Source organism: Bos indicus, chromosome 16 (genome assembly GCF_029378745.1).
Source record: "Bos indicus isolate NIAB-ARS_2022 breed Sahiwal x Tharparkar chromosome 16, NIAB-ARS_B.indTharparkar_mat_pri_1.0, whole genome shotgun sequence".
NCBI lineage: Eukaryota > Metazoa > Chordata > Mammalia > Artiodactyla > Bovidae > Bos > Bos indicus.
The window spans coordinates 33,618,502-33,644,708 of NC_091775.1; the positions used below are offsets into that span (position 1 = coordinate 33,618,502).

General features: G+C 37.9%; 1 protein-coding gene across 1 annotated transcript in view; it reads right to left on the reverse strand.

The window, feature by feature from the left end:
- CATSPERE (catsper channel auxiliary subunit epsilon) overlaps nt 1-19,794 on the reverse strand; it is a 161,869-nt gene extending 142,075 nt beyond the window's left edge. Inside the window, exons 1-2 of the mRNA XM_070768097.1 lie at nt 19,682-19,794; nt 10,440-10,488 (exon numbers count right to left, since the gene is read on the reverse strand). Coding sequence (XP_070624198.1) covers nt 10,440-10,488; nt 19,682-19,746 — 114 coding nt within the window. The 5' untranslated portion in view covers nt 19,747-19,794. The remainder of the gene's footprint in view (nt 1-10,439; nt 10,489-19,681) is intronic.
- Between the last annotated feature and the right edge of the window lie 6,413 nt (nt 19,795-26,207).

The window sequence follows — 26,207 nt, forward strand, 5'->3', positions numbered from 1 at the left end:
TATTCACAAGGGAAAGAAAATTAGATTTCCAGTAGACTTTTCAGAAGCAACACTTTATGTCAAAGACAACAAAGTAAGATATACAAAAGGACATAAAAATATTAGCCATAATTTTTGTATCTGGATACACAAACTTTTAGATAAAAGTTCACAGATAAGGTGTTATGACCATAAAACAACTCAAGAAATATTGCCCTTCCTGAGAAAAGTACCAGAAAAAGAGATTCAGATCCCCAAAATGACTGCAGAGACATCAACATAAGGACTGGTGTTAGGTATTAAATAGGAATTATTCTGCAGAAATATGTCTACATGGTGGCTATTAAAAAAGGAATATAACAGCTAATGACAATACTCTGACAATGTATCAGCATATGAGTGGTAGTTGAATTATGGTTAGCCCAGGTAATAGTGGTCCAATAGTTCAATTCTCTCCACACATTTCCCCTCAAAATACACAGATCAAAACGGAAATTAAAAAAAGAGAGAGAGAAAATACACAGATCAAAAAATAAAGCCAAGAAAATTCTATATTACAGTATAACTAGAAGACAAAGTACAATACACACTTCAAGAAACCTCTACATTAAAAAATAAACAAAAACTTTTAGCAGAGCTCTCACTCAAGTCCCTGTCATAATCTTTTGTGTAAAAGAGCTTCTGAAAAACTGCAGAAAAGAGGAACAAAAGTTTAAGACTGAATTTAAATCAACCAAAGAAAGTACACTGTAAAAAAAAAAAAAGAAGAAGAAAAACACTGTAAAAAGACTCCTGGAAGATCAGAGTACTGATTATGAAGAAAAGAATTAAAAGTGTGTGAGAGTTGAGGTAGGAGCCTCAGAAAGGCATTCCTTTTGGAGAGAAGATAAAGGAGAGACACTCTGTGGAAAGTGAGTGGTGAGGGGAAAGAGAAGCAAGAAAGAGAAATGTAGGATATTAAAGCTAAAACAAACAAACAAACAAACCTCAAAGTAACCACAGCACCCTCAATAAGAAGCCATCAATTAAAGAAACTGTACTTTGCTACAATGAGCTAAGAAAGCAAACTAATTAGAAGTCTCTTAAAACAAACCAAGCTGCTAACCTGTCCATGTAATTCGTGGATATAAGCTGTTTATATGAGGACAGAAAATGAAAATAAAAACATTTCGGTTAATAAAACTTCCTTAAAAACACACACACACACACAAAGCAGAAGAAAACTGCAAACTAACATTCTAAACTAAATATTCTCAAACAAGTATTTAATGGTGAGAATGAAAAATTATGAATTATAAATTCACAAACTAGGGACAGAAATGAACCACAAATAGAAATGAGTTGACTGAACTAGGAAATGAAACAGATAACTATAAAGGAAATGAGGATTAAAATAGTGGGAGATTATGTTTGAACAAAAACTGAATAAAAGGCATTAAAGAAAGACAGAAAAGCAACCAGAGAATATAAATGAAAGAAGTAAAGAACCAGAGAGAAAATGATTGATACGGAAATTGACATGGAAGGCAAACAAAAAAATACAAATCCATCACACTTGTATAATTGGAGTCTGTGAAGTTGAAAAGCAAAACAACGGGAAAAGAAGTAATATTTATATTTGGTTTGTCTTTTTATTCCTGAATTATAATAGTTCTTCATATATTCTTGGTACAGGTCCCTTATCAGATATTTAATTTGCAAAAATTTTCTCCCATTCTGTGGACTGTCTTCACTTTCTTCCTGGTGTCTTTAGCAGCACTACAGGTTTTAATTTTGATGATGTCCAATTTAAGTTTTTCCTTTTATTCCTTGTGCTTTTGGTGTCATATCTAAACTATTTTCTAATCCAAGATCATGAGGATTTCTCCATATGATTTTTTCAATGATTTTTATAGTCTTAACTCTTATACTGAGGTCTTATCTCCACTTTAAGTTAATTTTTGGATATAGTCTGAGGTAGGAGGCCATCTTCATTCTTTTCATGTAGATACCTCACTGTCCCAGAACTATATGTTGAAAATAAATGGAATTTTCCATTATTTTTCCATGGAATTTTCTTGAAGTAGTTGTAAAAAAGTCAATGAGGTTTTAATTTTTGGACTCTTCTATCCCACAAATCTATCCAACGGTCTCAATTGCAGAAGTTTTGTAGTAATCTTTGAAGTCATGAACTGTGAGTCTTCCAATAAGATTTTTGTTCTTTTTCAAGATTGTTTTGCCTATGCTGGTTGTCTTGAATTTCCCTGTGATATTTCACACAAAATAACACTCAGTTGGTAGTTTTAATAGTTTTTTAAATGGATTTCTTAGAGCTTTCTATTTAGAAGGTCATGTCACATACAAATAGAGGTCAGTCAGTTCAGTCACTCAGTCGTGACCAACTCTTTGTGACCCCAAGGACTGCAGCTCTCTAGGCTTCCCTATCCATCACCAACTCCCGGAGCTTGCTCAAACTCATGTCCATAGAGTCAGTGATACCATCCAACCATCTCATCCTGTCATGCCTTCCCCTGCCTTCAATCCTTCCCAGTCAGGGTCTTTTCCAATAGGTCAGTTCTTCGCATCAGGTAGCCAAAGTATTGGAGTTTCAGCTTCAGCATCAGTCCTTCCAATGAGTATTCAGGACTGATTTCCTTTAGGATGGACTGGTTGCATCTCCTTGCAGTCCAAGAGACTCTCAGGAGTCTTCTCCAACACCATAGTTCAAAAGCATCAATTCTTCAGCCCTCAGCTTTCTTTATAGCAACCTCTTACATTCATACATGACTGCTGGAAAAACCATAGATTTCACTAAATGGACCTTTGTTGGCAAAGTAATGTCTCTGCTTATTAATATGCTGTCTATATTGGTCATAGCTTCTCTTCCAAGTAGCAAGCATCTTTTAATTTCATGGCTGCAGTCACCATCTGCAGTGATTTTGGAGCCCCCCAAAGTAAAGTCTCTTACTGTTTCCATTGTTTCATGATCTGAGCCACAGTCAGCTCCTGGTCTTGTTTTGCTGACTGTATAGAGCTTCTACATCTTTGCTGCAAAGAATATAATCAATCTGATTTCGGTACTGACCATATGGTGATGTCCATGTGTACAGTCTTCTTTTGTGCTGTTGGAAGAGGGTGTTTTCTATGACCATTGCGTTCTCTTGGCAAAATTCTGTTAGCCTGTGACCTGCTTCGTTTTGTACTCCAAGGCCAAATTTCCCTGTTATTCCAGGTATCTCTTGACTTCCTACTTTTGCATTCCAGCTCCCTATAATGAAAAGGACATCGTTTGGGGGTGTTAGTTCTAGAAGGTCTTGTAGGTCTTCATGCAACTGTTCAACTTCAGCTTCTTCAGCATTACTGGTAGGGGCACAGACTTGGATTACTGTGTTATTGAATGGTTTGCCTTGGAAATGAACAGAGATCATTCTGTCATTTTTGAGAGTGCATCTGAGTACTGCATTTCAGACTCTTTTGTTGACTATGATGGCTACTCCATTTCTTCTTAGAGATGCTTGCCCACAGTAGTAGATACAATGGTCATCTGGGTTAAATTCACCTATTCCAGCCCATTTTAGTTCACTTATTCCTAAAATGTTGATGTTCACTCTTGGCATCTCCTGTTTGACCACTTCCAATTTGCCTTGACTCATGGACCTAATCTTCCAGGTTCCTATGCAATACTGCTGTTTACAGCATCAGATTTTACTTAAAATATGCAATACAGTGTCGCTAACTATAATCACTATGCTGTACACTGCATTCCCGTGACCTATTTTATAACTGGAAGTTTGTACCATCTGACCCCCGCTTCACCAATTTCACACTCCCCCAAGCCCCACCTCTGGCGACCATCACTTTGTTCTCTGTGTATATGAGCTGTTTCAAACATTGATTCCACATATAAGTGAAATCATATAATATTTGTCTTTGACTTATTTCACTTACCATAATTCCCTCAAGGTCATAAATTTCAACATTTCACTATATTATGACTTAATAGTATTCCACTGTGTATAGACACCACATTTTCTTTATCAGTTCATCCAGTGATGGGGGACTTAGGTTGTTTCCATATCTTGGTTATTGTAAATAATACTACAATGGACATGGGGACATATCTCTTCCAAGCTAGTGTTTTCATTTATTTGGATAAATACCTAGGAATAAAATCACTGGATCATACAGTAGTTCAATTTTAATTTTTTGAGAAACCTCTGTAATGCTTTTTCATAGTAGCTGCACTAATTTTCATTCCCAGTAACAGTGCACACGATTTTCCTTTTCTCCACATCCTTGCAACACTTGTTATTTCTTGGCTTTCTGATAATAGCCATTCTAACAGGTGCAAGATGATATCTCATTGTGGTTTTGACTTGCATTTCCCTGAGTATTAGAGATGTTGAGCACCTTTTCATGTATCTATTGGTCATCTGTATGTCTTTGGAAAACTGTTAATTCAGATACTCTGCCCATTTTTAAATGAAATTGTTTGTTTTTTGCTATTGAGTTGTATGAGCTTATTTTCTATATTAACCCCTTATTATATATGATTTGCCATTCAGTAGGCTGCCTTCTCGTTTTGTTGATGGTTTCCTTTTTGTGTAGAAGCTTTTTGGTTTGATGTTGTCTCATTTGTTTATTTTTGTTGCCTTTACTTTTGGTGTCAAATCAAAAAAATCATCACCAAGACAGATATCAAGGAGTTTACTTGTTTATTTTTTCCTATGGAAGTTTTATTATTTCAGGTCTTGCCTTCAAGTCTTTAATCCATTTTAAGCTAACTTTTGTGTATGCTATAACATAATAAGTCTAGTTTCATTCTTTGCATGTGGCTGTCCAGTTTTCCCAGCACCATTTTTAAAAGATATTGTTCTTTCCCTTTTTTATAATCTTGGATATTTTGTTGTAAATTATTTGGCTATACATTCATGGGTTTATTTCTGGAGTCTTTTCTGTTCGACTGATCTATATCTGTTTTTACGCCAATACCACACAGTTCTTATTACTATGGCCTTGTAATATTAATCAGGAAATGTGATGCCCTCTAGCTTTATTCTTTCTTAAGGTTTCTTTGGCTGTTTGGAATCTTTTGTGGTTTCATACAAATTTTACAATTGTTTATTTATGTGAAAAATACCAGTGGAATTTTGATAGGAATATCATTTAAATGTAGATTGTTTTGGGCAGTTCGGACATTTGAATAACATTAATTCTTCCAGGAATTAATTATATTCCAGGAATTAATATATTTCAGAAATTAATAATATATATTCTAGGAATTAATAATATTAATTCTCCAGGAATTAGGAGAGTGAAAAAGTTAAAACTCAACATTCAGAAAACTAAGATCATGGCATCTGGTCCCATCACTTCGTGGCAAATAGATGGGTGGCTGGCGCTTGCAAGCCCACCCTGGCAGAGGCCAAGGAGTGGGATTCTGCAAGGCAGGAGCTTTTAGGGTGGTGGATGGAGCATGCACTCCACTTCCGGAACCCATGGAGGTGGGGGGAGGGGGTGAGGAGGGGCTGTTTCGTGGAGGTGAAGGCTGGGTGCTCAGAGAAAGAGACTGCTATGGCGATCTGCTCCTCCCTTCATGCACGATCTAACAACGGAGTTTTGCTTCTATGGCGGCCCTGGATTCTTCTGTAAACAGCCGAGTTGCAGCTATACCACACTCCAGCCCCTTCAGGCTGTCTCCATGAAGCCAACACCAGTCCTCTGCCTGGGTCTGTCCTCTAAACCCTTGGTCATCTCTCTTTGTGAATGTCGAAGCAACCTATTTTAACAGTTCCTAGTAGTTAAGGATGTGCCAAGATTTATCAGTGACCCCAAGGGGGAGAATCTATCAGCACTTAGATTCATGTTGATTAGCATCCAGATCCTCAGGCAGTAGATTTTAAAGTGTGCAAATATATATCGTCTTGAGGGAGTGCTGCAAGTTGAACCTCCAGGAAGAGCAAATAGATGGAAATGGACTTTTCAAAATGTTTTCGATCAAGAAGATTCATGGAATATTTAATCCCCAAAGTATTTTATATATGCTTTATTTTCTTTCTGTAAATATGGCTTTTAAGCAAGCATAATACTACTGGTTTTATCATTTACTATCTTGACTTTTATCAGCCTTCTTCTCTGATAATCAAACTCTGGCTCCTAATCTGCATTTATGAAATGACATAACTGCATTGTTTTGGTGACCAGTCATCAATTAAAAACAAAACATTTCTGTCACCTACATAAAAGTGATAAAGGAACAGTAGAGGGGAAAAGGGATAATTTTTTTAAAAAGACTAATAAAATGGTCGATCATATAACAAAGCTGTTCAAGAAAAAAAGATAAAGTAAACAACTAATATTAGAGAAATAAAATAATTACAAATAGAAATTCAAATGGCATTTAAAGATATAAAGAAATAGATAAATTTGAGGATAACTGCATGTTTTATAAGGAAATAAAGTTTTAATAATTTAAATGGGAAAAGAATTTGAAAAAGAATAGATACATGTATATGTGTGACTGAATCACTTTGCTGTACACCTGAAATTAATGCAACAGTGTTAATCAATTCTACTTCAATATAAAATAAATATTTTTAGAAAAGAAGATATAGTTTTCATAGATTCCTTTTCCCTGATTTTGAATAATGTAAATACAACAATATATGTAAATAGAATATAAATGTAAACTGAGAAATTACTTTGTAAAATCTTTTGGCACCATCTACTAAAGCTGAACATATGCACTTGCCCTATCATTTATTCCACTCTTAGGTATATACCCAGCAGAAATACATGCATATGTTAACCAGAAGATCGGTGTAAGAATGTTCATAGCAGCCCTAATCACAGCAGACTAAAAATGGACACTACTGAATTGTTTATCTAGAGTAGAATGATACACAGACTGTCTTGTGTTAATTCAAGGGAAGACTATAGAGAATTGAAACTCCAACTACATGAAATATGTGGCAGACAGGATACATCAAATATATCAATAGGAAATTAGAAAGTTTAGAAATTAATGTATCCATATATAGAACAAATAGCTGAGAAAAGAAGAGAAACGAAAGGCAAAGGAGGAAAGGAAAGACATAACCATCTGAATGGGGTGTTCCAAAGAACAGCAAGGAGAGATAAGAAAGCCTTCTTACGTGAACAATGCAAAGAAATTGAGGAAAACAATAGAATGGCAAAGACTAGAGATTGCTTCAAGAAAATGATAGATACCAAGGAACATTTCATGAAAAGACGGGCACAATAAAGGACAGAAACAGTATGGACCTAACAGAAGCATAAGGGATTAAGAAGAGGTGGCAAGAATACACAGAAGAACTGTACCAAAAAGGTCTTAATGACCTGGATAACCATGATGGTATGATCACTCACCTAGAGCCAGAGATCCTGAAGTGTGAAGTCAAATGGGCCTTAGGAAGTACTACTAGGAACAAAGCTAATGGAGGTGATGGAATTCAAGCTGAGTGAGTTCAAATCCTAAAAAATGATGCTGTGAAAGTGTTGCACTCAATATGCCAGCAAATTTGGAAAAGTCAGCAGTGGCCACAGGACTGGAAAAGGTCAGTTTTCATTCCAATCCCAAAGAAAGGCAATGCCAAAGAATGTTCAAACTATGACACAATTTCACATGCTAGCAAAGTAATGCTCAAAATCCTTCAAGCTAGGTTTCAACAGTACGTGAACTGAGAACTTTCAGATGTAGAAGTTGGATTTAGAAAAGGGAGAAGAACCAGAGATCAAATTGCCAATATCTGCTGGATCATAGAAAAAGCAAGAGAATTGAAAAAAAAAAAAAAAACACATCTATTTCTGCTTCACTGACTAGGCTAAAGCCTTTGCGTGGATCACAATAAACTGTGGAATATTCTTAAAGAGAGAAAGGAATACCAGACCACCTTATCTACCTCCTGAGAAACCTGTATGCAGGTCAAGAAGCAACAGTTAGAACCAGACATGGAACAACAGACTGGTTCAAAATTGGGAATGGAGTACATCAAGGCTGTATATTGTCACCCTGCTTATTTAATTTATATGCAGAGTACATCATGAGAAATGCCAGGTTGGATGAAGCACAAGCTGGAAACAAAATTGCAGGGAGAAATATCAATAACCTCAGATATGCAAATGACACCACTATTATGGCAGAAAGCAAAAAGGAACTAAAGAGCCTCTTGATGAAAGTGAAAGAAGAGAGTGAAAAGCTGGCTTGAAACTCAACATTCAAAAAAACAAAGATCATGGCATCCAGTCCCATCACTTCACGCCAAATAGGTGGGGGAAAATTGGAAACAGTGACAGACTTTATTTTCTTGGGTGCCAAAATCACTGTGGACAGTGACTGCAGCCATGAAATTAAAAGACACCTGCTCCTTGGAAGAAAAGCTGTAACAAAACTAGACAGTGTATTAAAAAGTGGAGACATCACTTTGCCAACAAAGGTCCATATAGTCCAAGCTAGGTCCATATAGTCCAAGCTATGGTTTTTCCAGTAGTCACGTAGGGACATGAGAGCTGGACCCTAAAGAAGGCTGAGCGCCGAAAAATTGATGCTTTCAAACTGCAGTGCTAGAGAAGATTCTTGAGAGTCCATTGGACTGCAAGGAGATCAAACCAGTCAATCCTTAAGGAAATCAACCCTGAATGTTCATTGGAAAGACTGACGCTGAAGCTGAAGCTCCAATACTTCAGCCACCTGATGCAAAGAACTAACTCATTAGAAAAGACCTTGATGCAGGGAAGATTGAGAGTAAGAGGGAAAGGGGATGACAGAGGACAAGATGGTTGGATGGCATCACCGACTTGATGGACATGAGTTTGAGCAAGCTCTGGGAGAGATAGTGAAGGGCAGGGAAGCCTAGTATGCTGCAGTCCATGGGGTTGCAAAGAATTGGACATGACTGAGCAACTTAACAACAACAAAATATATAGAGCAAAGATGATACCAAAAAATAATACAAAAACAATAAATTGTTTTAATACATGTTGGTTCATTCTATGCAGAAAGTAATGTAAAGACCTATCTTATATTATACACAAGTTGAACTCCAGATATTATTTATGATCTTTATTTGAAAGGTAATAATATAAAGCATATAATAGAAAATGTAGGATAAAAATCTTTGCAACTCTAGGTAGACAAAATTTTTTCTTAATATTCTAAAAAAGTATAAACTTTTTTTTTTAAGATTTTTTCTTTGCTGTGGATTATCTTTAAAGTCTTCATTGAACTTGTTACAGTACTGTTTCTGTTCTGGTGTTTTGATCACAAGGCATGTGGGATCGCAGCTCCCCAACCAGGGAATGAAACCACAGCCCCGTCCTCACCCCCTCTGCATTAGAAGGCAAAATCCCAATCACTGGACTGAAAGGGAAGTCCCCCCAAAAGTATAAATTTTAAGGTTAAACAAAGGAGCAGATGACTTGACAAAAGTCATCCTTTTTAAACAAAATTATGTATCCATGGACAAAGTCAATGGTTAGATGAGTAGATAAGAGGCTATGAAATGATAACCAAAACATTTAAAATCAACATTTGACTAATATATAGAGTAGAATGTAGATAACACTCTGTATATCAACAAAAAAGGAGCAGAAAATTAAATGGAAAATGAGCAAAGTGAGCAGTCTGTTCAGAGAAGGAGAGCCCTGCATTAATATGGGAAAAAAGGTTCAAAAATCACTACTCATCAGAGAATTGAAAATAATGACAGCATAAACTACTAGTATGTGGTAACAAAATTGGTGAAAAAAGGGAATATCTATAGTACCAAATATTGGTGGAGATGTTCACTGGGTAAGAATATAAATTGTGATTTCCAGTTTGGGGAAAATCTTACAGAATTTAGTTAAATTGGGTGTCTGTTTCCCTATGTTCTAGAAATCATAGCTTAAAAAGTATTGCACAGATTCATAAAATGACATGTAGAAGGGCATTCATCACAATGCTGTTTGTGGTAGTAAGAAGCCATTCATCCATCATTGGTTGGGGGGATAGGTAAATAATATATACACACTAGTAATCAGGCAACCTTAAGAAATGAACTAGACATAGTATTGAATTTAAAAAGTAATGTAGAGAATGAAATCTATAGCTGGATGATCATGCATCCTGGTTTGTCTAGACACTCCCAATTTATACCTGTTGTCCCAGCATAACTATTAATAGCACTATCTTTCACTCTCAGTAGTTGAGACAATATATTATATGGTCATTCTATCTGTATCATAACACCATTTTGGGAATGTTAAATTACAAAAACACTTGAAACAACACTACCTATTTTTTGCTACATACATATTTCAAGATATTTATTGGAGGAGGGAAATATATTAGGAAGATAAACAGGATGAAGAAATAAAAGAATGACACTGCACTGTGCACCTGAGTATGATTAACTTTGCTCTCTGCTGTGAAGTCAAAAATATTAATACTTAACTATAGTTTAAAAAAATTAAACACTTACAATACTTCTGGTACTAAAAATGTCGTAGTTTGGGCTGTTACTGTAATACCTGCAGAGGAAAATGTCAAATGTGAATATTAAAACTACATCTCCTCCAAATAAAAGGGATTTTAATACATGGTCAAGAGCTCCCCTGGTGGCTCATCAGTAAAGAATTTGTCTGCCAATGCAGGAGACAAGCATTTGATCCCTGGACCGGGACGATTCCCTGGAGAAGGAAATGGCAACCCACTCCAGTATTCTTGCCTAGGAAATCCCATGGACAGAACAGCCTGGTGGGCTCCATGGGGTTGTAAAGAGTCAGACACAATCGAATGACTAAACAATATATGGTCAGAGCAAGCCTAACACTTGTGGGCTGCCATGAGCTTTACATTTCTGCTCATGTTCCTTCTTCGAAAGTGTAGTCAGAGCTAAAACTGGGGACATCAGTGACATCAACCCCCAACTCTAGGTGTGTTCAGGGTTACTTAATATCTGAAGACACAATCAGATCAAATCAGTTGCTCAGTCGTGTCCGACTCTTTGCGACCCCATGAATCGCAGCACGCCAGGCCTCCCTGTCCATCACCAACTCCAGGAATTCAATCAGACTCACGTCCATTGAGTCAGTGATGCCATCTAGCCATCTCATCCTCTGTCGTCCCCTTCTCCTCCTGCCCCCAATCCCTAGACCAGGAGCTGACTGTGGCTCAGACCATGAACTCCTTATTGCCAAATTCAGACTTAAATTGAAGAAAGTAGGGAAAACCACTAGACCATTCAGATGTAACCTAAATCAAATCCCTTATGATTATACAGTGGAAGTGAGAAATAGATTTAAGGGCCTAAATCTGATAGATAGAGTGCCTGATGAACTATGGAATGAGGTTCGTGACATTGTACAGGAGACAGGGATCAAGACCATTCCCATAGAAAAGAAGGCACAATAGGGAGGAGCAAATACTTTTGCATCTTGTTTTTGTTTTAGAATAAAAACTGTTGAAGAATATTGGCTCTAACTCCTTCACCTATAAACTGAGTTCAAATAAAATGAATACAGATTGAAAAAAAACAAAACAAAACCCAGTATTTCTTATTTGAAACACTGAAGTAAAGAGCAAATTTTTGTGAGTTCTAGTGATCATCATTTCTATTACTCAGGGTACTTTAATTTCTGTCTATATGAAATATAGACAATAAAAATACAATGTGAGTCACCTATATAATTGAAATTTTTCTATTGGCCACACTAAAAAAGCAAGAAAAAACAAGTAGAATTGCTTCTAATAATATATTTTATTCAAAAGTAACCTCATTTTTACAGAGCCAACTCACTGGAAAAGACCCCGAGGCTGGAAAAGATTGAAGGTAAGAGAAGAAGGGGATGACAGAGAGGATGGACTGCTGGATGGCATCACTAGGTATTGAATGAGTTTGAGCAAACACTGGGAGACTATGAAGGACAGGGAAGCCTGGCATGCTGCAGTCCATGGGGTCACAAAGAGTTGGACATAACTGAGCAACTAAACAACAACAAAGCAGGGCCCTCCTGGAATAGATCTCTGTCCCCTATGTCCTCTGCTTTGCCTCATTTATTGAAAAGGTTTAGTCTCCCATGTCTCCCCTCTGTCTCAAAAGGCTGGCTTAAGAATTAATGAAAGAGAACTTCTAGTTCAAGATGGTGGAGTAGAAGGACATGCGCTCATTTCCTTCTGCGAGAGAACCAAAATCACAACTAGTTGTTGAACAACCATCAACAGGAGGATGCTGGAACCTACCAAAAAAAGATATCCCATGTCCAAAGACAAAGAAGTCACAGCAAGATGGTAGGAGGGCCACAATCACGATAAAATCAAATCTCATACCTGCTGGGTGGTGACCCACAAACTAGAGAACAATAATACCAAAGAAGTTCTCCCATTGCTATGAAGGTTTAGAACCCCATGTTAGGCTTCCCAGCCTGGGAACCTGACAGAGGGACTGGGAATCTGCAGGAAATCTGACCTTGAAGGCCAGCAGGATTTGATTACAAGACTTCCACAGGACTGGGGGAAACAAGAGTCTCCAGGCTTGGAGGGCATTAAAAAAAACCTTGCGTGCACCAAGATTCAAAGGAAAGGAGCAGTTGACCCCACAGGAAACTAATCCAAAACTACCTGCTACTGTTGAAGGGTCTCCTGTGGAGTCATGGGTCGGCAAAGACTCACCACAGGGATGGGACTGGCAGCAGTTGTCTGGGAAGGTCCCCTTTGATGTAAACTCTCTTGGACGTTGACATTAACCCAACCATAGAGGCCCTAGACCCCAGACCTGGGTCATCTCAGGCCAAAAAACTACCAGGGAGGGAGTGTAACCCTACCCATCGGCAGATAACTGGATTAAAGCTTTACTGAGCAAGGCCCTGCCCAACAGAGCAAGGCTCAGTTTTTCCCACCATCAATCCTTCCCATCAGGAAGCTTACACAAGTCTCTTAGCCTCAGCAGGATCCTCTATGACCCACCTCCCAGAATATTGGAAATAAAAACAAAAATAAACAAATGGGACCTAATTAACCTTAAAAGCTTCTGCACATCAAAGGAAACTATTAGCAAGGTGAAAAGACAGCCTTCAGAATGGGAGAAAATAATAGCAAATGAAGCAACCGACAAACAACTAATCTCAAAAATATACAAGCAACTCCTACAGCTCAACTCCAGAAAAATAAACGACCCAATCAAAAAATGGGCCAAAGAACTAAATAGACATTTCTCCAAAAAAGACATACAGATGGCTAACAAACACATGAAAAGATGCTCAACATCACTCATTATCAGAGAAATGCAAATCAAAACCACTATGAGGTACCATTTCACACCAGTCAGAATGGCTGCGATCCAAAAGTCTACAAATAATAAATGCTGGAGAGGGTGTGGAGAAAAGGGAACCCTCTTACACTGTTGGTGGGAATGCAAACTAGTACAGCCACTATGGAGAACAGTGTGGAGATTCCTTAAAAAACTGGAAATAGAACTGCCTTATGATCCAGCAACCCCACTGCTGGGCATACACACTGAGGAAACCAGAAGGGAAAGAGACACGTGTACCCCAATGTTCATCGCAGCACTGTTTATAATAGCCAAGACATGGAAGCAACCTAGATGTCCATCAGCAGATGAATGGATAAGAAAGCTATGGTACATATACACAATGGAGTATTACTCAGCCATTAAAAAGAATACATTTGAATCAGTTCTAATGAGGTGGATGAAACTGGAGCCTATTATACAGAGTGAAGTAAGCCAGAAGGAAAAACATAAATACAGTATTCTAACGCATATATATGGAATTTAGAAAGATGGTAACAATAACCCTGTGTACGAGACAGCAAAAGAGACACTGATGTATAGAACAGTCTTATGGACTCTGTGGGAGAGGGAGAGGGTGGGAAGATTTGGGAGAATGACATTGTAACATGTAAAATATCATGTAAGAAACGAGTTGCCAGTCCAGGTTCGATCCACGATACTGGATGCTTGGGGCTAGTGCACTGGGACGACCCAGAGGGATGGTATGGGGAGGGAGGAGGGAGGAGGGTTCAGGATGGGGAACACATGTATACCTGTGGTGGATTCATTTTGATATTTGTCAAAACTAATACAATTATGTAAAGTTTAAAAATAAAATAAAATTAAAAAAAAAAAAAAAAAAAGTCTCTTAGCCTCATCCATCAGAGGGCAGACAGAAGAGGCAAGAAGAACCACAATCCCACAGGAACTAAAACAAAACCACATTACAGAAAGTTAAATAGCATGAAACACCAGAAAGTTACATCCCAGATGAAGGGACAAGATAAAACCTCAGAAAAAATAACTAAGATGGAGATAGGTAACCTTCTAGAAAAAGAGTTCAGAATAATGATAGTGAATATGATTCAGGATCTCGGAAGAAGAATGGAGGCAAAGATTGAGAAGATGCAAGAAATGTTACCAAAGACCTACAAGAACTAAAGAACAAACAAAGAGAGATGAATAATACTCTAGAAGGAATCCATAGCAGAATAACTGAGGCAGAAGCATGGATAAATGACCTGGAGGACAGAATGGTGGAAATCACTGCTACAGAACAGAATATAGAAAAAAGAATGAAAAGAAATGAAGACAGCCTGAGAGACCTCTGAAACAACATTAAACGCAGGAGCATTCACTTTATAGGGGTCCCAGAAGGAGAAGAGAGAGAAAGGACCTGAGAAAATATTTGAAGAGGTTAATAGTTAAAAACTTCCCTAACACAGGAAATGAAATAATCAACCAAATCCAGGAAGCACAGAGAGTAATACTGTAATCAAACTGACAAAGATTAAAGACAGAGATAAAACATTAAAAGCAACAAGGAAAAACTAACAAATAACATACAAGGGAACTCGAATCAGGCTATCAGCTGATTTCTCAACAGAAACTACAAGCCAGAAGGGAGTGGCATGATATATTTAAAGTGATGAAAAGTAAGAAACTACAAACAAGAATACTCTACCCAGCAAGACTCTCCAGATTTGATGGAGAAATCAAAAGGTTTCCAGACAAACAAAAGTTAAAAGAATTCAGCACCAACAAACCAGCTTTACAACAAATGCTAAAGGAACTTCTCTAGGCAGGAAACACAAGAGAAGGAAAAGACCTACAGAAAATAAACCCAAAACAATAAAGAAAACAGTAACAGGATCACACATATCGATAATTATGTTAAATGTAAATGGATTAAATGTACCAACCAAAAGACATAGTCTGGCTGGACAGGTGAAAACATGTGCACGTATGCACTTCCACTTACCACATCATTCTGCTTGACCCCCCCCAAATTGTGTGTAATTATTTTATATTGTTAGGTTAATCATGTTCCCGTTATGGCTTGCAATTGTAATTATCTTTTATTTTTTGTCTGGCTATTGACTGTGAAAACTGATAAACATATTTTACTATTGTGATTATGTAACTATGACTCACTTAATAACATTGTATCATGATTGGTCAACAGAAAAATTATAGACTTGTATATCACCAAAACTATCATTTAATAGAAAAACCTGTAATCACTTTTTAAAGTCCGTATGCATATCAGAATTATCTTGGATTTTTTTGAAAACTATAAATGCCCAGGTATTGTTTTTTTTTTTTTCGCCAGTGTTCCAGATATGTTTCTAATGAGCAGCCATGTTTAAAAACAACAGGACTATACGAAGATCTTTTATCTAGTTTGTTTCACTTGTATTATTCCATATTCAGTGTTCCCATTTCATTTAGCTTATGTTTTCCAATTTCACCATCTATTCTTTTTTTAATGGATGTTCTTTCTCAAGCCTTTATCAAGCGTAGTATAAAAGCTTTTGTATACATATATATAAATAATATATATAACATTTTAGAAAACTCATGAATTTTTGACTAACAAAAATTTTTGACATACTGATTCCACTTGTTTAACTTAGTATGAACAGAATGCTAGATTTCTAATTTAAAAAACAGATATGTAACAAAGGTTTACTGTATAGCACACAGAACTATAATCAATATCTTATAATAACCTATAATGGAAAATAATTTCAAAAATAACATGTGCATATGTATAACTGAATCACGCACACACATAAAAGGATTGTAGTGTGTGAAACGGAGATGGCAATGGCACCCCACTCCAGTACTCTTGCCTGGAGAATCCCATGGATGGAGGAGCCTAGTAGGCTGCAGTCCATGGGGTCACGAAGAGTCAGACACGACTTCACTTTCACTTTCACTTTTCACTTTCATGCATTGGAGAAGGAAATGGCAACCCACTCCAGTGTTTTTGCCTGGAGAATCCCAGGGACCGGGGAGCCTGGTGGGCTGCCGTCTATGGGGTCGCACAGAGTCGGTCACAACTGAAGCGACTTAGCAGCAGCAGCAGCAGTGTGTGAAATTTAGTAATGTTTATCTTTTTGCCAGTTTTTCTAAATGTCCTATGGACATCTAATAACAACATATGAGATATAAAATTTTAAATATATTTGTGTATGATATGATTAATATAAATATAAATTTATTATATTTCAATTATTAATGCCATCATTCAAGATGCTCCTATTCTTATTTTTTCAGCACTTGATAAAATATTCTCAGAGAAATGTTAATATGTCTTACTATAAGTATATTTTTTTTCTTTTCCCTTGTATTTCTTCTGGTTTTTGCTTTATATATCTTTGTTTCTTTGTTAAGGTGTCTAATGGTTTATGATGTCTATCTTCTTTGTGAAGTGTACCTTTCATCATTAAAAATACTCATCTTTGTTTCATTTAAAATAAGTAAATTAAAAAAAATAAAAAGAATGAAAGAATGTGAACATGTAGTAACAAAAAACAGCAGTTGGGCCCTGAGAGCAGGTAACAATTTAAATAACAGATCAGCCATATAGCAGTCACAGAATCTTCAGTTCCTCCCTGAAACCATAGATAAGAGTCTAATGCACATTCCTGAGTTGTTTTGCAGATACTAAAACCCCAACCAGAAGCAGAAGTGAGCTGCATGCTGACCACTGGTTGGAGCCAGAAGGTTGATTATTGAGATTCCCAAAATACCACCCTGTTACTTCACCATCAAATAATGAGAGAACTGTGTCCAAGCTAATCGTATATCCTGAGATCCTTCCCCTCAAGATTGTCTTATAAAACTCTTCCCTGAAATCCATTGGGGAGCTCAGGTCTTTTGAGCATTAGCCACCCATACTCCTTGCACTTGGAATAAAACCTAACTTTCCTTCATAAAAACCCAGTGTCAGCAAATTGACTTTACTGAGCACCAGCAAGCAGACCCAAGTTTGGTAACAGTGGTAGAAAGTTTAGATAAATACCTCTTAGACCTAGGGGCAGGAAAAGATTCTTAAATAAAAACATCTACCCTGGATTTCTCAACTTCCCCTTCCAAAAGGCTAACAATAAAATAAAAATCCATTAAGTTCAGGAAAGCGCCTCCTTTAAAAGCACACCTTATTAAGAACTAAAATTCAGGGAGTCTGACCGCCACAAAAACAAAAACAAAAAAAAACCTTTGTCTTCTCTAACCTCTAATTGAGCATTTCCTTCAATTATGAATGTACACCAGGAATTGGAAAACTATGTTCTTTGGGCCAAATTCCATTTGTGCTTTGTAAACAGACTTTTATTTGTACACAGCCACGCTATTTGTTTACCACTGTTGGTTTACTACTGTTTATTACTGTTGTCCCCTACTACGGCAGAGCAGCTAAAACAGATACATTGCTTGAAAAGCCTAAAATATTTAGTATCTAATCCCTTACACTAAAGCTTGGTGATCTCTGGTGTTCAGTTCAGTTCAGTCGCTCAGTCATGTCCGACTCCTTGCAACCCCATGAATTGCAGCACACCAGGCCTCCCTGTCCATCGCCATCTCCTGGAGTTCACTCAGACTCACATCCACTGAGTCGGTGATGCCATCCAGCCATCTCATCCTATGTCGTCCCCTTCTCCTCCTGCCCCCAATCCCTCCCAGCATCAGAGTATTTTCCAATGAGTCAACTCTTCGCATGAGGTGGCCAAAGTACTGGAGTTTCAGTTTCAGCATCATTCCTTCCAAAGAAATCTCTGGTGTACAACATAGCAAACATTATAAACTCCCTTAGCTCACAGGTGAACCTAAATAATATCAACTACCATTAATTTATTGATACATGTGTTAAAAGTTTGAAATATATCATGGTTTTCATGCCTCACAACACCATGAGATAGGTTTTATTATTTCATTTTATAAAGAAGAATATTAATTTTTAGAGTTCTGTCACAATGCTATGTTTTAATTTTTTCTCAGTACTTCAATGGAGAAGGCGATGGCACCCCACTCCAGTACTTTTGCCTGGAAAATCCCATGGACAGAGGAGCCTGGTAGGCTGCAGTCCATGGGGTCGCTAGAGTCGGACATGACTGAGCGACTTCACTTTCACTTTTCACGCATTGGAGAAGGAAATGGCAACCCACTCCAGTGCTCTTGCCTGGAGAATCCCAGGGACGGGGGAGCCTGGTGGGCTGCCGTCTATGGGGTCGCACAGAGTCGGACACGACTGAAGCGACTTAGCAGCAGCAGCAGCAGTACTTCAATGACTTTCCAACCACTACTTTTACTCTATTTGACTTATCCATCTGTTCACTGAGATGCCATGGATCCCTTAGCTCTGAAACCTCTATAATAGTTTTATTGTTGGTATCCTTACATTTTAACGTTGCACTGTGCACTAAGGCGCTTCAGTCACGTCTGACTCCGTGCGACCCTGTGGACTGTAGCCCGCCAGGCTCCTCTGTGCACGGCATTCCCCAGGCAAGAATACTGGAGTGGGTTGCCAGGTCTTCCAGGGATCTTCCCAACCCAGGGATAGAACCTGCGTCTTTTACGTCTCCTGCGTTAGCAGCCAGGTTCTTTACCACTAGTGCCATCTGGGCTAGAAGGTAATAAACAGAATATTCACAAAATATCATTTTTCCAGTTAACTATCTGTATTTTAACCTGTGATGAAAATGCAAAATATTTTGATACACTTTCTAATCCAGCAGCCACCTAATGCTGACCAAAAAACTTACATGGAGGATCCCTCAGAACTTTAAAGTTTTCCTTCCTCATCATCAACCCACTTTCTGCGGGAATTACATATTCTTACATATTCATAATTACATAGTCTTACATATTGCACATTTTAAAAGCACCCTCTCACAAATCATTCAACCACAACTACTAACATAAACCATCAACTACCTAGTTACCCTAGTGAAGCGCCCCCACCCTCATTCCTGGTGGAGACTTTTTGGTCCTCTCTGTGCTTCCCTCTGGCAAAAGGGTTCAGAGTGGGACCCGCTATGCAGGAAACCGACACGTGAAAGTAACGCAAAACTTGGGGAACTTGGGGAGAGAGCTAAACCCTAATTTGTTGTTTAGTCGCTAAGTCATGTCCGACTATTTGCGACCCCATGGACTATAACCCATCAGGCTCCTCTGTCCATGGATTTCCCAGGCAAGAAGACTGAAGTGGTTGCCATTAGGTTGCCATTCCCTTCTCCAATTGCGTGCCCTCATTTCCCGCCCTCATTCACTGAAAACCCTGAACGGGCGGCGGGGAGCCGGTGTTGGCGCCAGGAGAACTGGGGAACGAGGCTGCGGTCCACCGGCGCCCCAGTCCCCGGGACGCTAAGGCGCAGGGATATGGCCCCGCCTGCCCAGCCCCAGGGATGCCCCCTCCCGCGTCTCTCTACCTCCACAGGGCCGAGCCGCAACAGCTCAGCCAGGACAACAACACTGCCACTCCCGAGGCGGACATGGCGCCGGCTCGCCACTACCCAACAGCCGTGCCACGGGTGCGGGTGGCTGGAGGGGGCGGGGGCGGGGGCTCTTCGCCAGGCGCTGGCGTGTGCGCATGCGTGCAAGCGAGCGCCGAGGCCGAGCTGCCGGAGGAGAAAATGTAAATCAGATTTTAGGAAAAGCAAAACTGTGTTTTTATGGAATGAAGTAGCATAACCACTTAGGAAAATGTGAATTGATTGGATGAAGGTGAAACTTTTAAGCTAGTGTATCGTTTAGCCCAAATCTTCATTGTGACAGCATATAATCACTGAGATAGCTATTACATATCTAGCAGTACCCTCTCTGTTGCACGAAGCAGGCACTCGATAAGTGATTTTGAACACGTGTACACCCGTGGCGGATTCATGTTGATGTATGGCAAAACCAATACAATATTGTAAAGTAATTAGCCTCTAATTAAATAAATTTAAATTTTTAAAAAATAAAGAGCTAAAAAAAAATAAAATTGAACAGAAGTGAATAGTAACATGTGCTTATTGAACATCTGCTTTATGCCCAACACTACCTCGTGCACTTGAGTACCAAGAAATAGGATAGCATTCTGATTTGCAAAGCGATTTGCAATCTTGTAGTAAAGCCAAAACAACAAAGCTATCACATAGTGTTATAATCTAACTGTTTACTTGTACCCCAAATAATTTACGTCCTTGAGGACGACAGCTGTATCTTTAGTCGTCTTTATTTTATCGTGCCCAGCATAATCCTGTTCTCAGTGTTTACTGACTTAATGAATCACTGAATAAAAGTTGTAAAATTTGTTCCAGGAACTATTAGAGAATGGGATTGTCTATATACAAATGATTTGAGAGATACTACATTTTATGCGATTTTATTCCCAGTTTCTTGCGAAGCAAATTTATATCAGAACTAGATGTCATAGTTAATATGCGTTGCAGTTGAAAGAGCATTTGATCAGCAGTAGGTATCGTCAAACACAAAAATAAAGCAGCCAATTATTTAATCAGCAAAATGAGTTTATTTGGGAATAGCAGAGAATTGCAATCCGAGACAGGCAAACTTTGGTGAATCATAGACAAATTTGGAGAACAAAGGAGAAGGGACCTGCTTTTACTAGGTTTTAGGAGGAAACGCTTGAGTTGTTCTGAACAAACATTCACTGGAGAAGAGCCAGGGTCGGATGTTATGCAGTTTCTCTTTGGGTGTAAGTGGTAGTGCATCGCCAGTAGGTCAGGGAGGGGTCTTCCTTCCTTTTTCTTAAAAGCAAGAGATAAAATTGCTCTGTGAAAAATATCTTCCCTTATACCAGAAGAAAAGTAATATTCTTATCTTCTTTCTTGCTGCTGGTTATGCAGACGGCAACAAGTGGCAAGTGGGTGAGAGCTCCCTTTTCAAGACTGCCTGACTCCATTTAAGATGACGTTTCCTTTATTTATTTTCATACACACTCCCATTTATTTTCATATCTCAACTCCAGCACTGTTGTAGACACATCAAAGTTCAGAAGGAAAGGCCCATGGTTAACTCTAATTTTGAAGCAATCTAAGGAATCTGGTAAGTCTGCATCCTTTTGATATATATATTATTTTCCCCACCACACAGCAATTAAATGACATGGAGTGAGGAGTGAGGTGGGGGGGAACACACAAAATAAGATGGAGTGGCTTTGTGGGAACAAGAATATCCTGTTCTTGCAGCAGTAAAGAATCAAGGTAAACAGAGAGACACCAGGACCATGCCTCAGCTATTCGTTCTTGAGCCAGTGCCAAGGTTGTACAGGCAGTACCTGCTTTCAAATGATTGATTACTTACAATTGGTGGTTGCCTTATTATAGTTGCCCAAGTTGGGTGAGCTCACTTTCTGTTGAAAGCCCTATTGTTTTATCTTGAACTTTACCTCCCCTTTGACTGGGGCAACTTCTCCCTAAAATAGAACTCCCATAGCCACCCAACCCCTATTTCACATCTCATACCAGAGCTTGTTCAGGACAAAGTGGGAGGAAAAGATAATGTATAAACCTGTGGGAACTGATCACTCCCCTCTCACCTCCTTACATCCGTAAGTCTCCAGCCCACATTTCATATCCTCACTAGTTCCCCAGGTCACAGTTCCATCTGGCCCCTGATCTGAAATAGATTGTCTGGGGTCACTAGGGACCCTGCACTAATTGTGGCAGAGGACATATTCCTAGCATATCAAATTAGAATTGTTTGTCATAATCTCATGTTTGGGGTTCATATAGTTTATGTCATAGGCTAAACACTACTCATGGATAACATTGTTTTCATGTGAAGCAAAATACATTTCAACAGACATGAAGTGAATTTAGTGGACACTTCTGTCCCTTAACCCTAAATTCTGACATTTAGACACATTCGGGAATCCTTGATCACAATTGAAAGATTGGCACTACTGACGTTAACACCTTTACTTTCTTACCCTCAGAGGACTTAGCCAAAATCATGGCCACATTGATGTACACTCTGCATGATCTTGTTCCACGTCTGTTTTCATGTCTTTACAGCATTAGAAAAAAGTGCAATACCTAATTTCTAACCCACTATTCCTGCATCAGAAATAGAATTCACTCTAACCATTTTTAAAATTTTCATGAATACTTTTAATTACTCTCCTTAAAATAGCATAACATCCAATGAAGTTTGAATTCCTTTAACAAGTATTTATCAAACTATTAAAATGCGGCAGACATTGAGCCAGGCATAAACCATGTGATAGTAAACGGAATATTCTTGGTCCCTACGCTTACAGAACCTACCTTCCTTGGAGGTGAGCAAACAGAATCAAGGGTTTAGTTTTTAAATATATATAGGTTTAGTAGATAATAGACAAGAAATGTAATCTAATTTTGAAGGATCTAAGAATCTAATGTTTAGGAAGATAAGATTTTTTTTTAATAGGATCATTCATTGGTTACATTTTTCTAAAATCCATTTTATTATAAAAACATATATTCAGGAAAGTGCACAAAAGATGTGTACGATACTTAATAATTTGTTACATAATCGCTATGCAAATTTTTAAGAACTGGAACATTATCAGCATTGCATAAGCCCTCCTTATGCCAAAATCATTACTCCCACTTTTGTCATGAATCAAGCATCCATATATGTGGGTCTATTTCTGAGCTATTTTGTTCTGTTAGTCTTTCATCTCTCTGTATGACAAGCTGTGATATCTATCTAATAGAAGAATTCTCCCCTCTTGTTTGTCTCCATGATTTCTTTGGCTATTCTTAGTCCTTTGCATTTTCATATAACTTTTAGAATCAGTTTGTTTAATTTTGCAAAAAAAAGTTGGGGTTTTATTGAGATTTTATTAAATTTATATCTCAATTTGGAGAAAAGTTGACATCTTTACAATATTAGCCAGTAGTAGGCAAACGTTTTTTTTCTAAAAGACCAGATAATATGTATTTCAGGCTTTGTCTCTTAGAGGAAAAACTGAAGCTATTATGTAGACAATTATATAGCCATTTTAAAAGGTGAGAACCGTTCTTGGCTTGCAGACTCCTGAATCTCAACAAATCAGAAGTTGTTTTGAATGGATTTTGTCTGTGGACTGCAGTTTTATGGCCCAATAAATTTAATAAATTTATTTTCTTTTAATTTTTATCAGTAATGTTGTATAAGGTTTGGGGTTGCAATATTACATATCTGTTAGTTATTCTTTCCATTGAATTCTTAATTTTGGTTATTGGATTTTTTAACAAATTCTAGAATTCACTTGTTTTTTCACATGTTCAGGTATCTGCTGAAATTTCCAAACCATATATATTTCCTTGAACAGAAAAAGGAGTTATTTTATGTCTGAAAACTTCAATGTCACCATTCTCTATGGGACTGTTCCCATTGTCTTTTTTCTAGTTTTTCGTTGTTTCGTGTGCTTGATTATATTTTATTGTAGTCAAGATATTACAGTAGCAAAATTGTTTGTAGAAACAATTTCAAGTTTAGGATGATATTTTCATCTAGAGAGAGTTTTTGATTGCTTATGCCAAGGGTTTGAGGAAGCCCCACCTCTAGGATCAGTTCAGTTCAGTCACTCAGTCGTGTCCAACACTTTGCGACCCTCATTAGTTATATGTTAGATTTACCTGAGTAGCCTCATTCATACACAGCATGGTAACAATATGTAAAACGTCAGTACACCATTGTTCATCTTTGATTCTCTGTTAAAAAAAAAAAAAAAAGAATTTTGTAGAAACAATCAGGCCTTGGAAAAATCAGTTGCTGTCTTCAATAGGAACTGCAGGCTTTTATACTTACAGCAGCAAGCATGGGTTACCTCTATCTGCTGCTGCTGCTGCTGCTAAGTCGCTTGAGTCGTGTCCAACTCTGTGCGACCCCATAGACGGCAGCCTACCAGGCTCCTCCATCCATGGGATTTTCCAGGCAAGAGTACTGGAGTGGGGTGCCATTGCCTTCTCCTATCTCTATCTACCTACAGCAAATAGCAGTTAACTGATTCACACATCTTTATTGAGAGGCTATTGTATGTGAGGGGAATGAAGAGATGACAGTCTTACTTTATAGCAGAACTAAGTGACTAATTAATTAGTTGACAGATCTCAAGATAAACCCTAAGTTTCAGCTTTCAGCTCTCTTCTGCTTTTCCAGATTATATACTCTTCCCAGGGACTTGCAAGAATCTAATTTCCACTGCTTAAATGCCTTTATTTCTCTCACACAAAACTGAAAAAACAGAATAACAACTTGGTATTTTTGGCTACTGGATAATAATGGTTAGTAATTTTCAAAAAAATAATGACCAACAAGTATACAACTTTTCATTAGAAATAAAATAAATCCAATTAAACAGTGAGATGCTATTTTTTAAATCAAAGTGGCAAAATATTCTTTTAGTCATAATAAATGCACAGTGTTAGGAAAGGTTCAGAGAAATGCTGTCTTATACTGCTGGAGGAGAATAAATTAGCACAGTGGTTTTTGAAGAATATGTGTCAATACAGCAAAGCCATGAAAATGTGCATACCCTGCAACTCACTTTTAATGATGTAGCTCAGGAAATAAGAGTGAAATGGCAATCCACTCCAGTATCCTTGCTTGGAAAATCCCATGGATGGAGGAACCTGGTAGGCAGTCCATGGGGTCCCAAAGAGTCGGACACAACTGAGTGACTTCACTTTAAACAGATTTAGCTCTAACATTGCATGTAATATCACATTGTTTATTAGAAACTGGAGACAATCTAATAGTGGATTGTTTAAATAAATTATAGTACAGAAATACAATGAAATATTGAAAACAAATGGATAACTACAGACATGAAAAGTGTTAGTCGATCAGTCGTGTCCAACTCTTCGCCGCCTCTGGACTGTTGCCTACCAGGCTCCTCTATCCATAGAATTCTTCAGCCAAGAATACAGGAGTGGGTTGCCATTCCCTTCTCCAGGGGATCTTCCTGACCCAGGGATCAAACCTGGGTCTCCTGCACTGTAGGCAGATTCTTTACCATCTGAACCACCAGGGAAGTCCATCCATCTACAGACATGGGAAGTCAGTATTTTGTTAAATGGAAAATGCAAGTTATAAAAGAGTGTGATCTTATATTTGTTTTAAAAGATCATACATGTTTATATACAGTACATATAGAAAAATATTGAGAAAGATATATATCATGTTGCCATTGGCAGTCTCTGGATGGTGGAAATGTGAGTGATTAAAAACATATCTTTACCCTATATTTATACTCATTTAAATGAATGCGTATTTACCTCCATGTTTTTAAAAAAGGAAGGAAAAGTCAAATCCTAATTTTAAAAAATGCTTTGCTTAGGTTTTGGCTTGTGATATGAGAAACCATATGCCCCTAGAGGCATCTGCTTGGTCTTGCTGCTTCTGACTTGGATAAATTTCAGTTTGTTTGTTTGTTTTCCTGCAAATACCATAATTAAGGACAACAGCTCTCTCATTTTCTACTAGAGATATTTGTGCCTGATTGGGGAAGGAAGTCACCTTTCCAGGGGAATGGTTTTGTTGCAAAAGGCCCATATTTTAATTGGGGAGTCTTTAGTGTAAGTTCTGTGGAGAGGAAGGAGAAAACAGATGCAAGGAATGGACCACAGATTGTAAGGTCTCTATTTAGTCCTCCTTTCTCTAGGTTTCTTGAATCTTAGAGGTAGGGATAATGGAAGGATACCTGAAACCTGGTTATATAGGTTCCCTTTAAGATGGTGAGTCATTTCAGAAAAGACAAGACAGAACAACTGAAAATAATATTTTAACATCAAACTGATACTAACATCAAACTGTTAGAGCAACCCCACAGCTATAAAGAGAGGCATTTGACAGAAAGTTTGTACTCTGAATTGATACAGAGATTCCAATTGAACCAAAACTCAGACAGGACCATTGTTGGTAGGCTCAGTAAATGATGACACTGTCCATTAAAGGAGTCTTTCCTAAGAGCAAATGAAA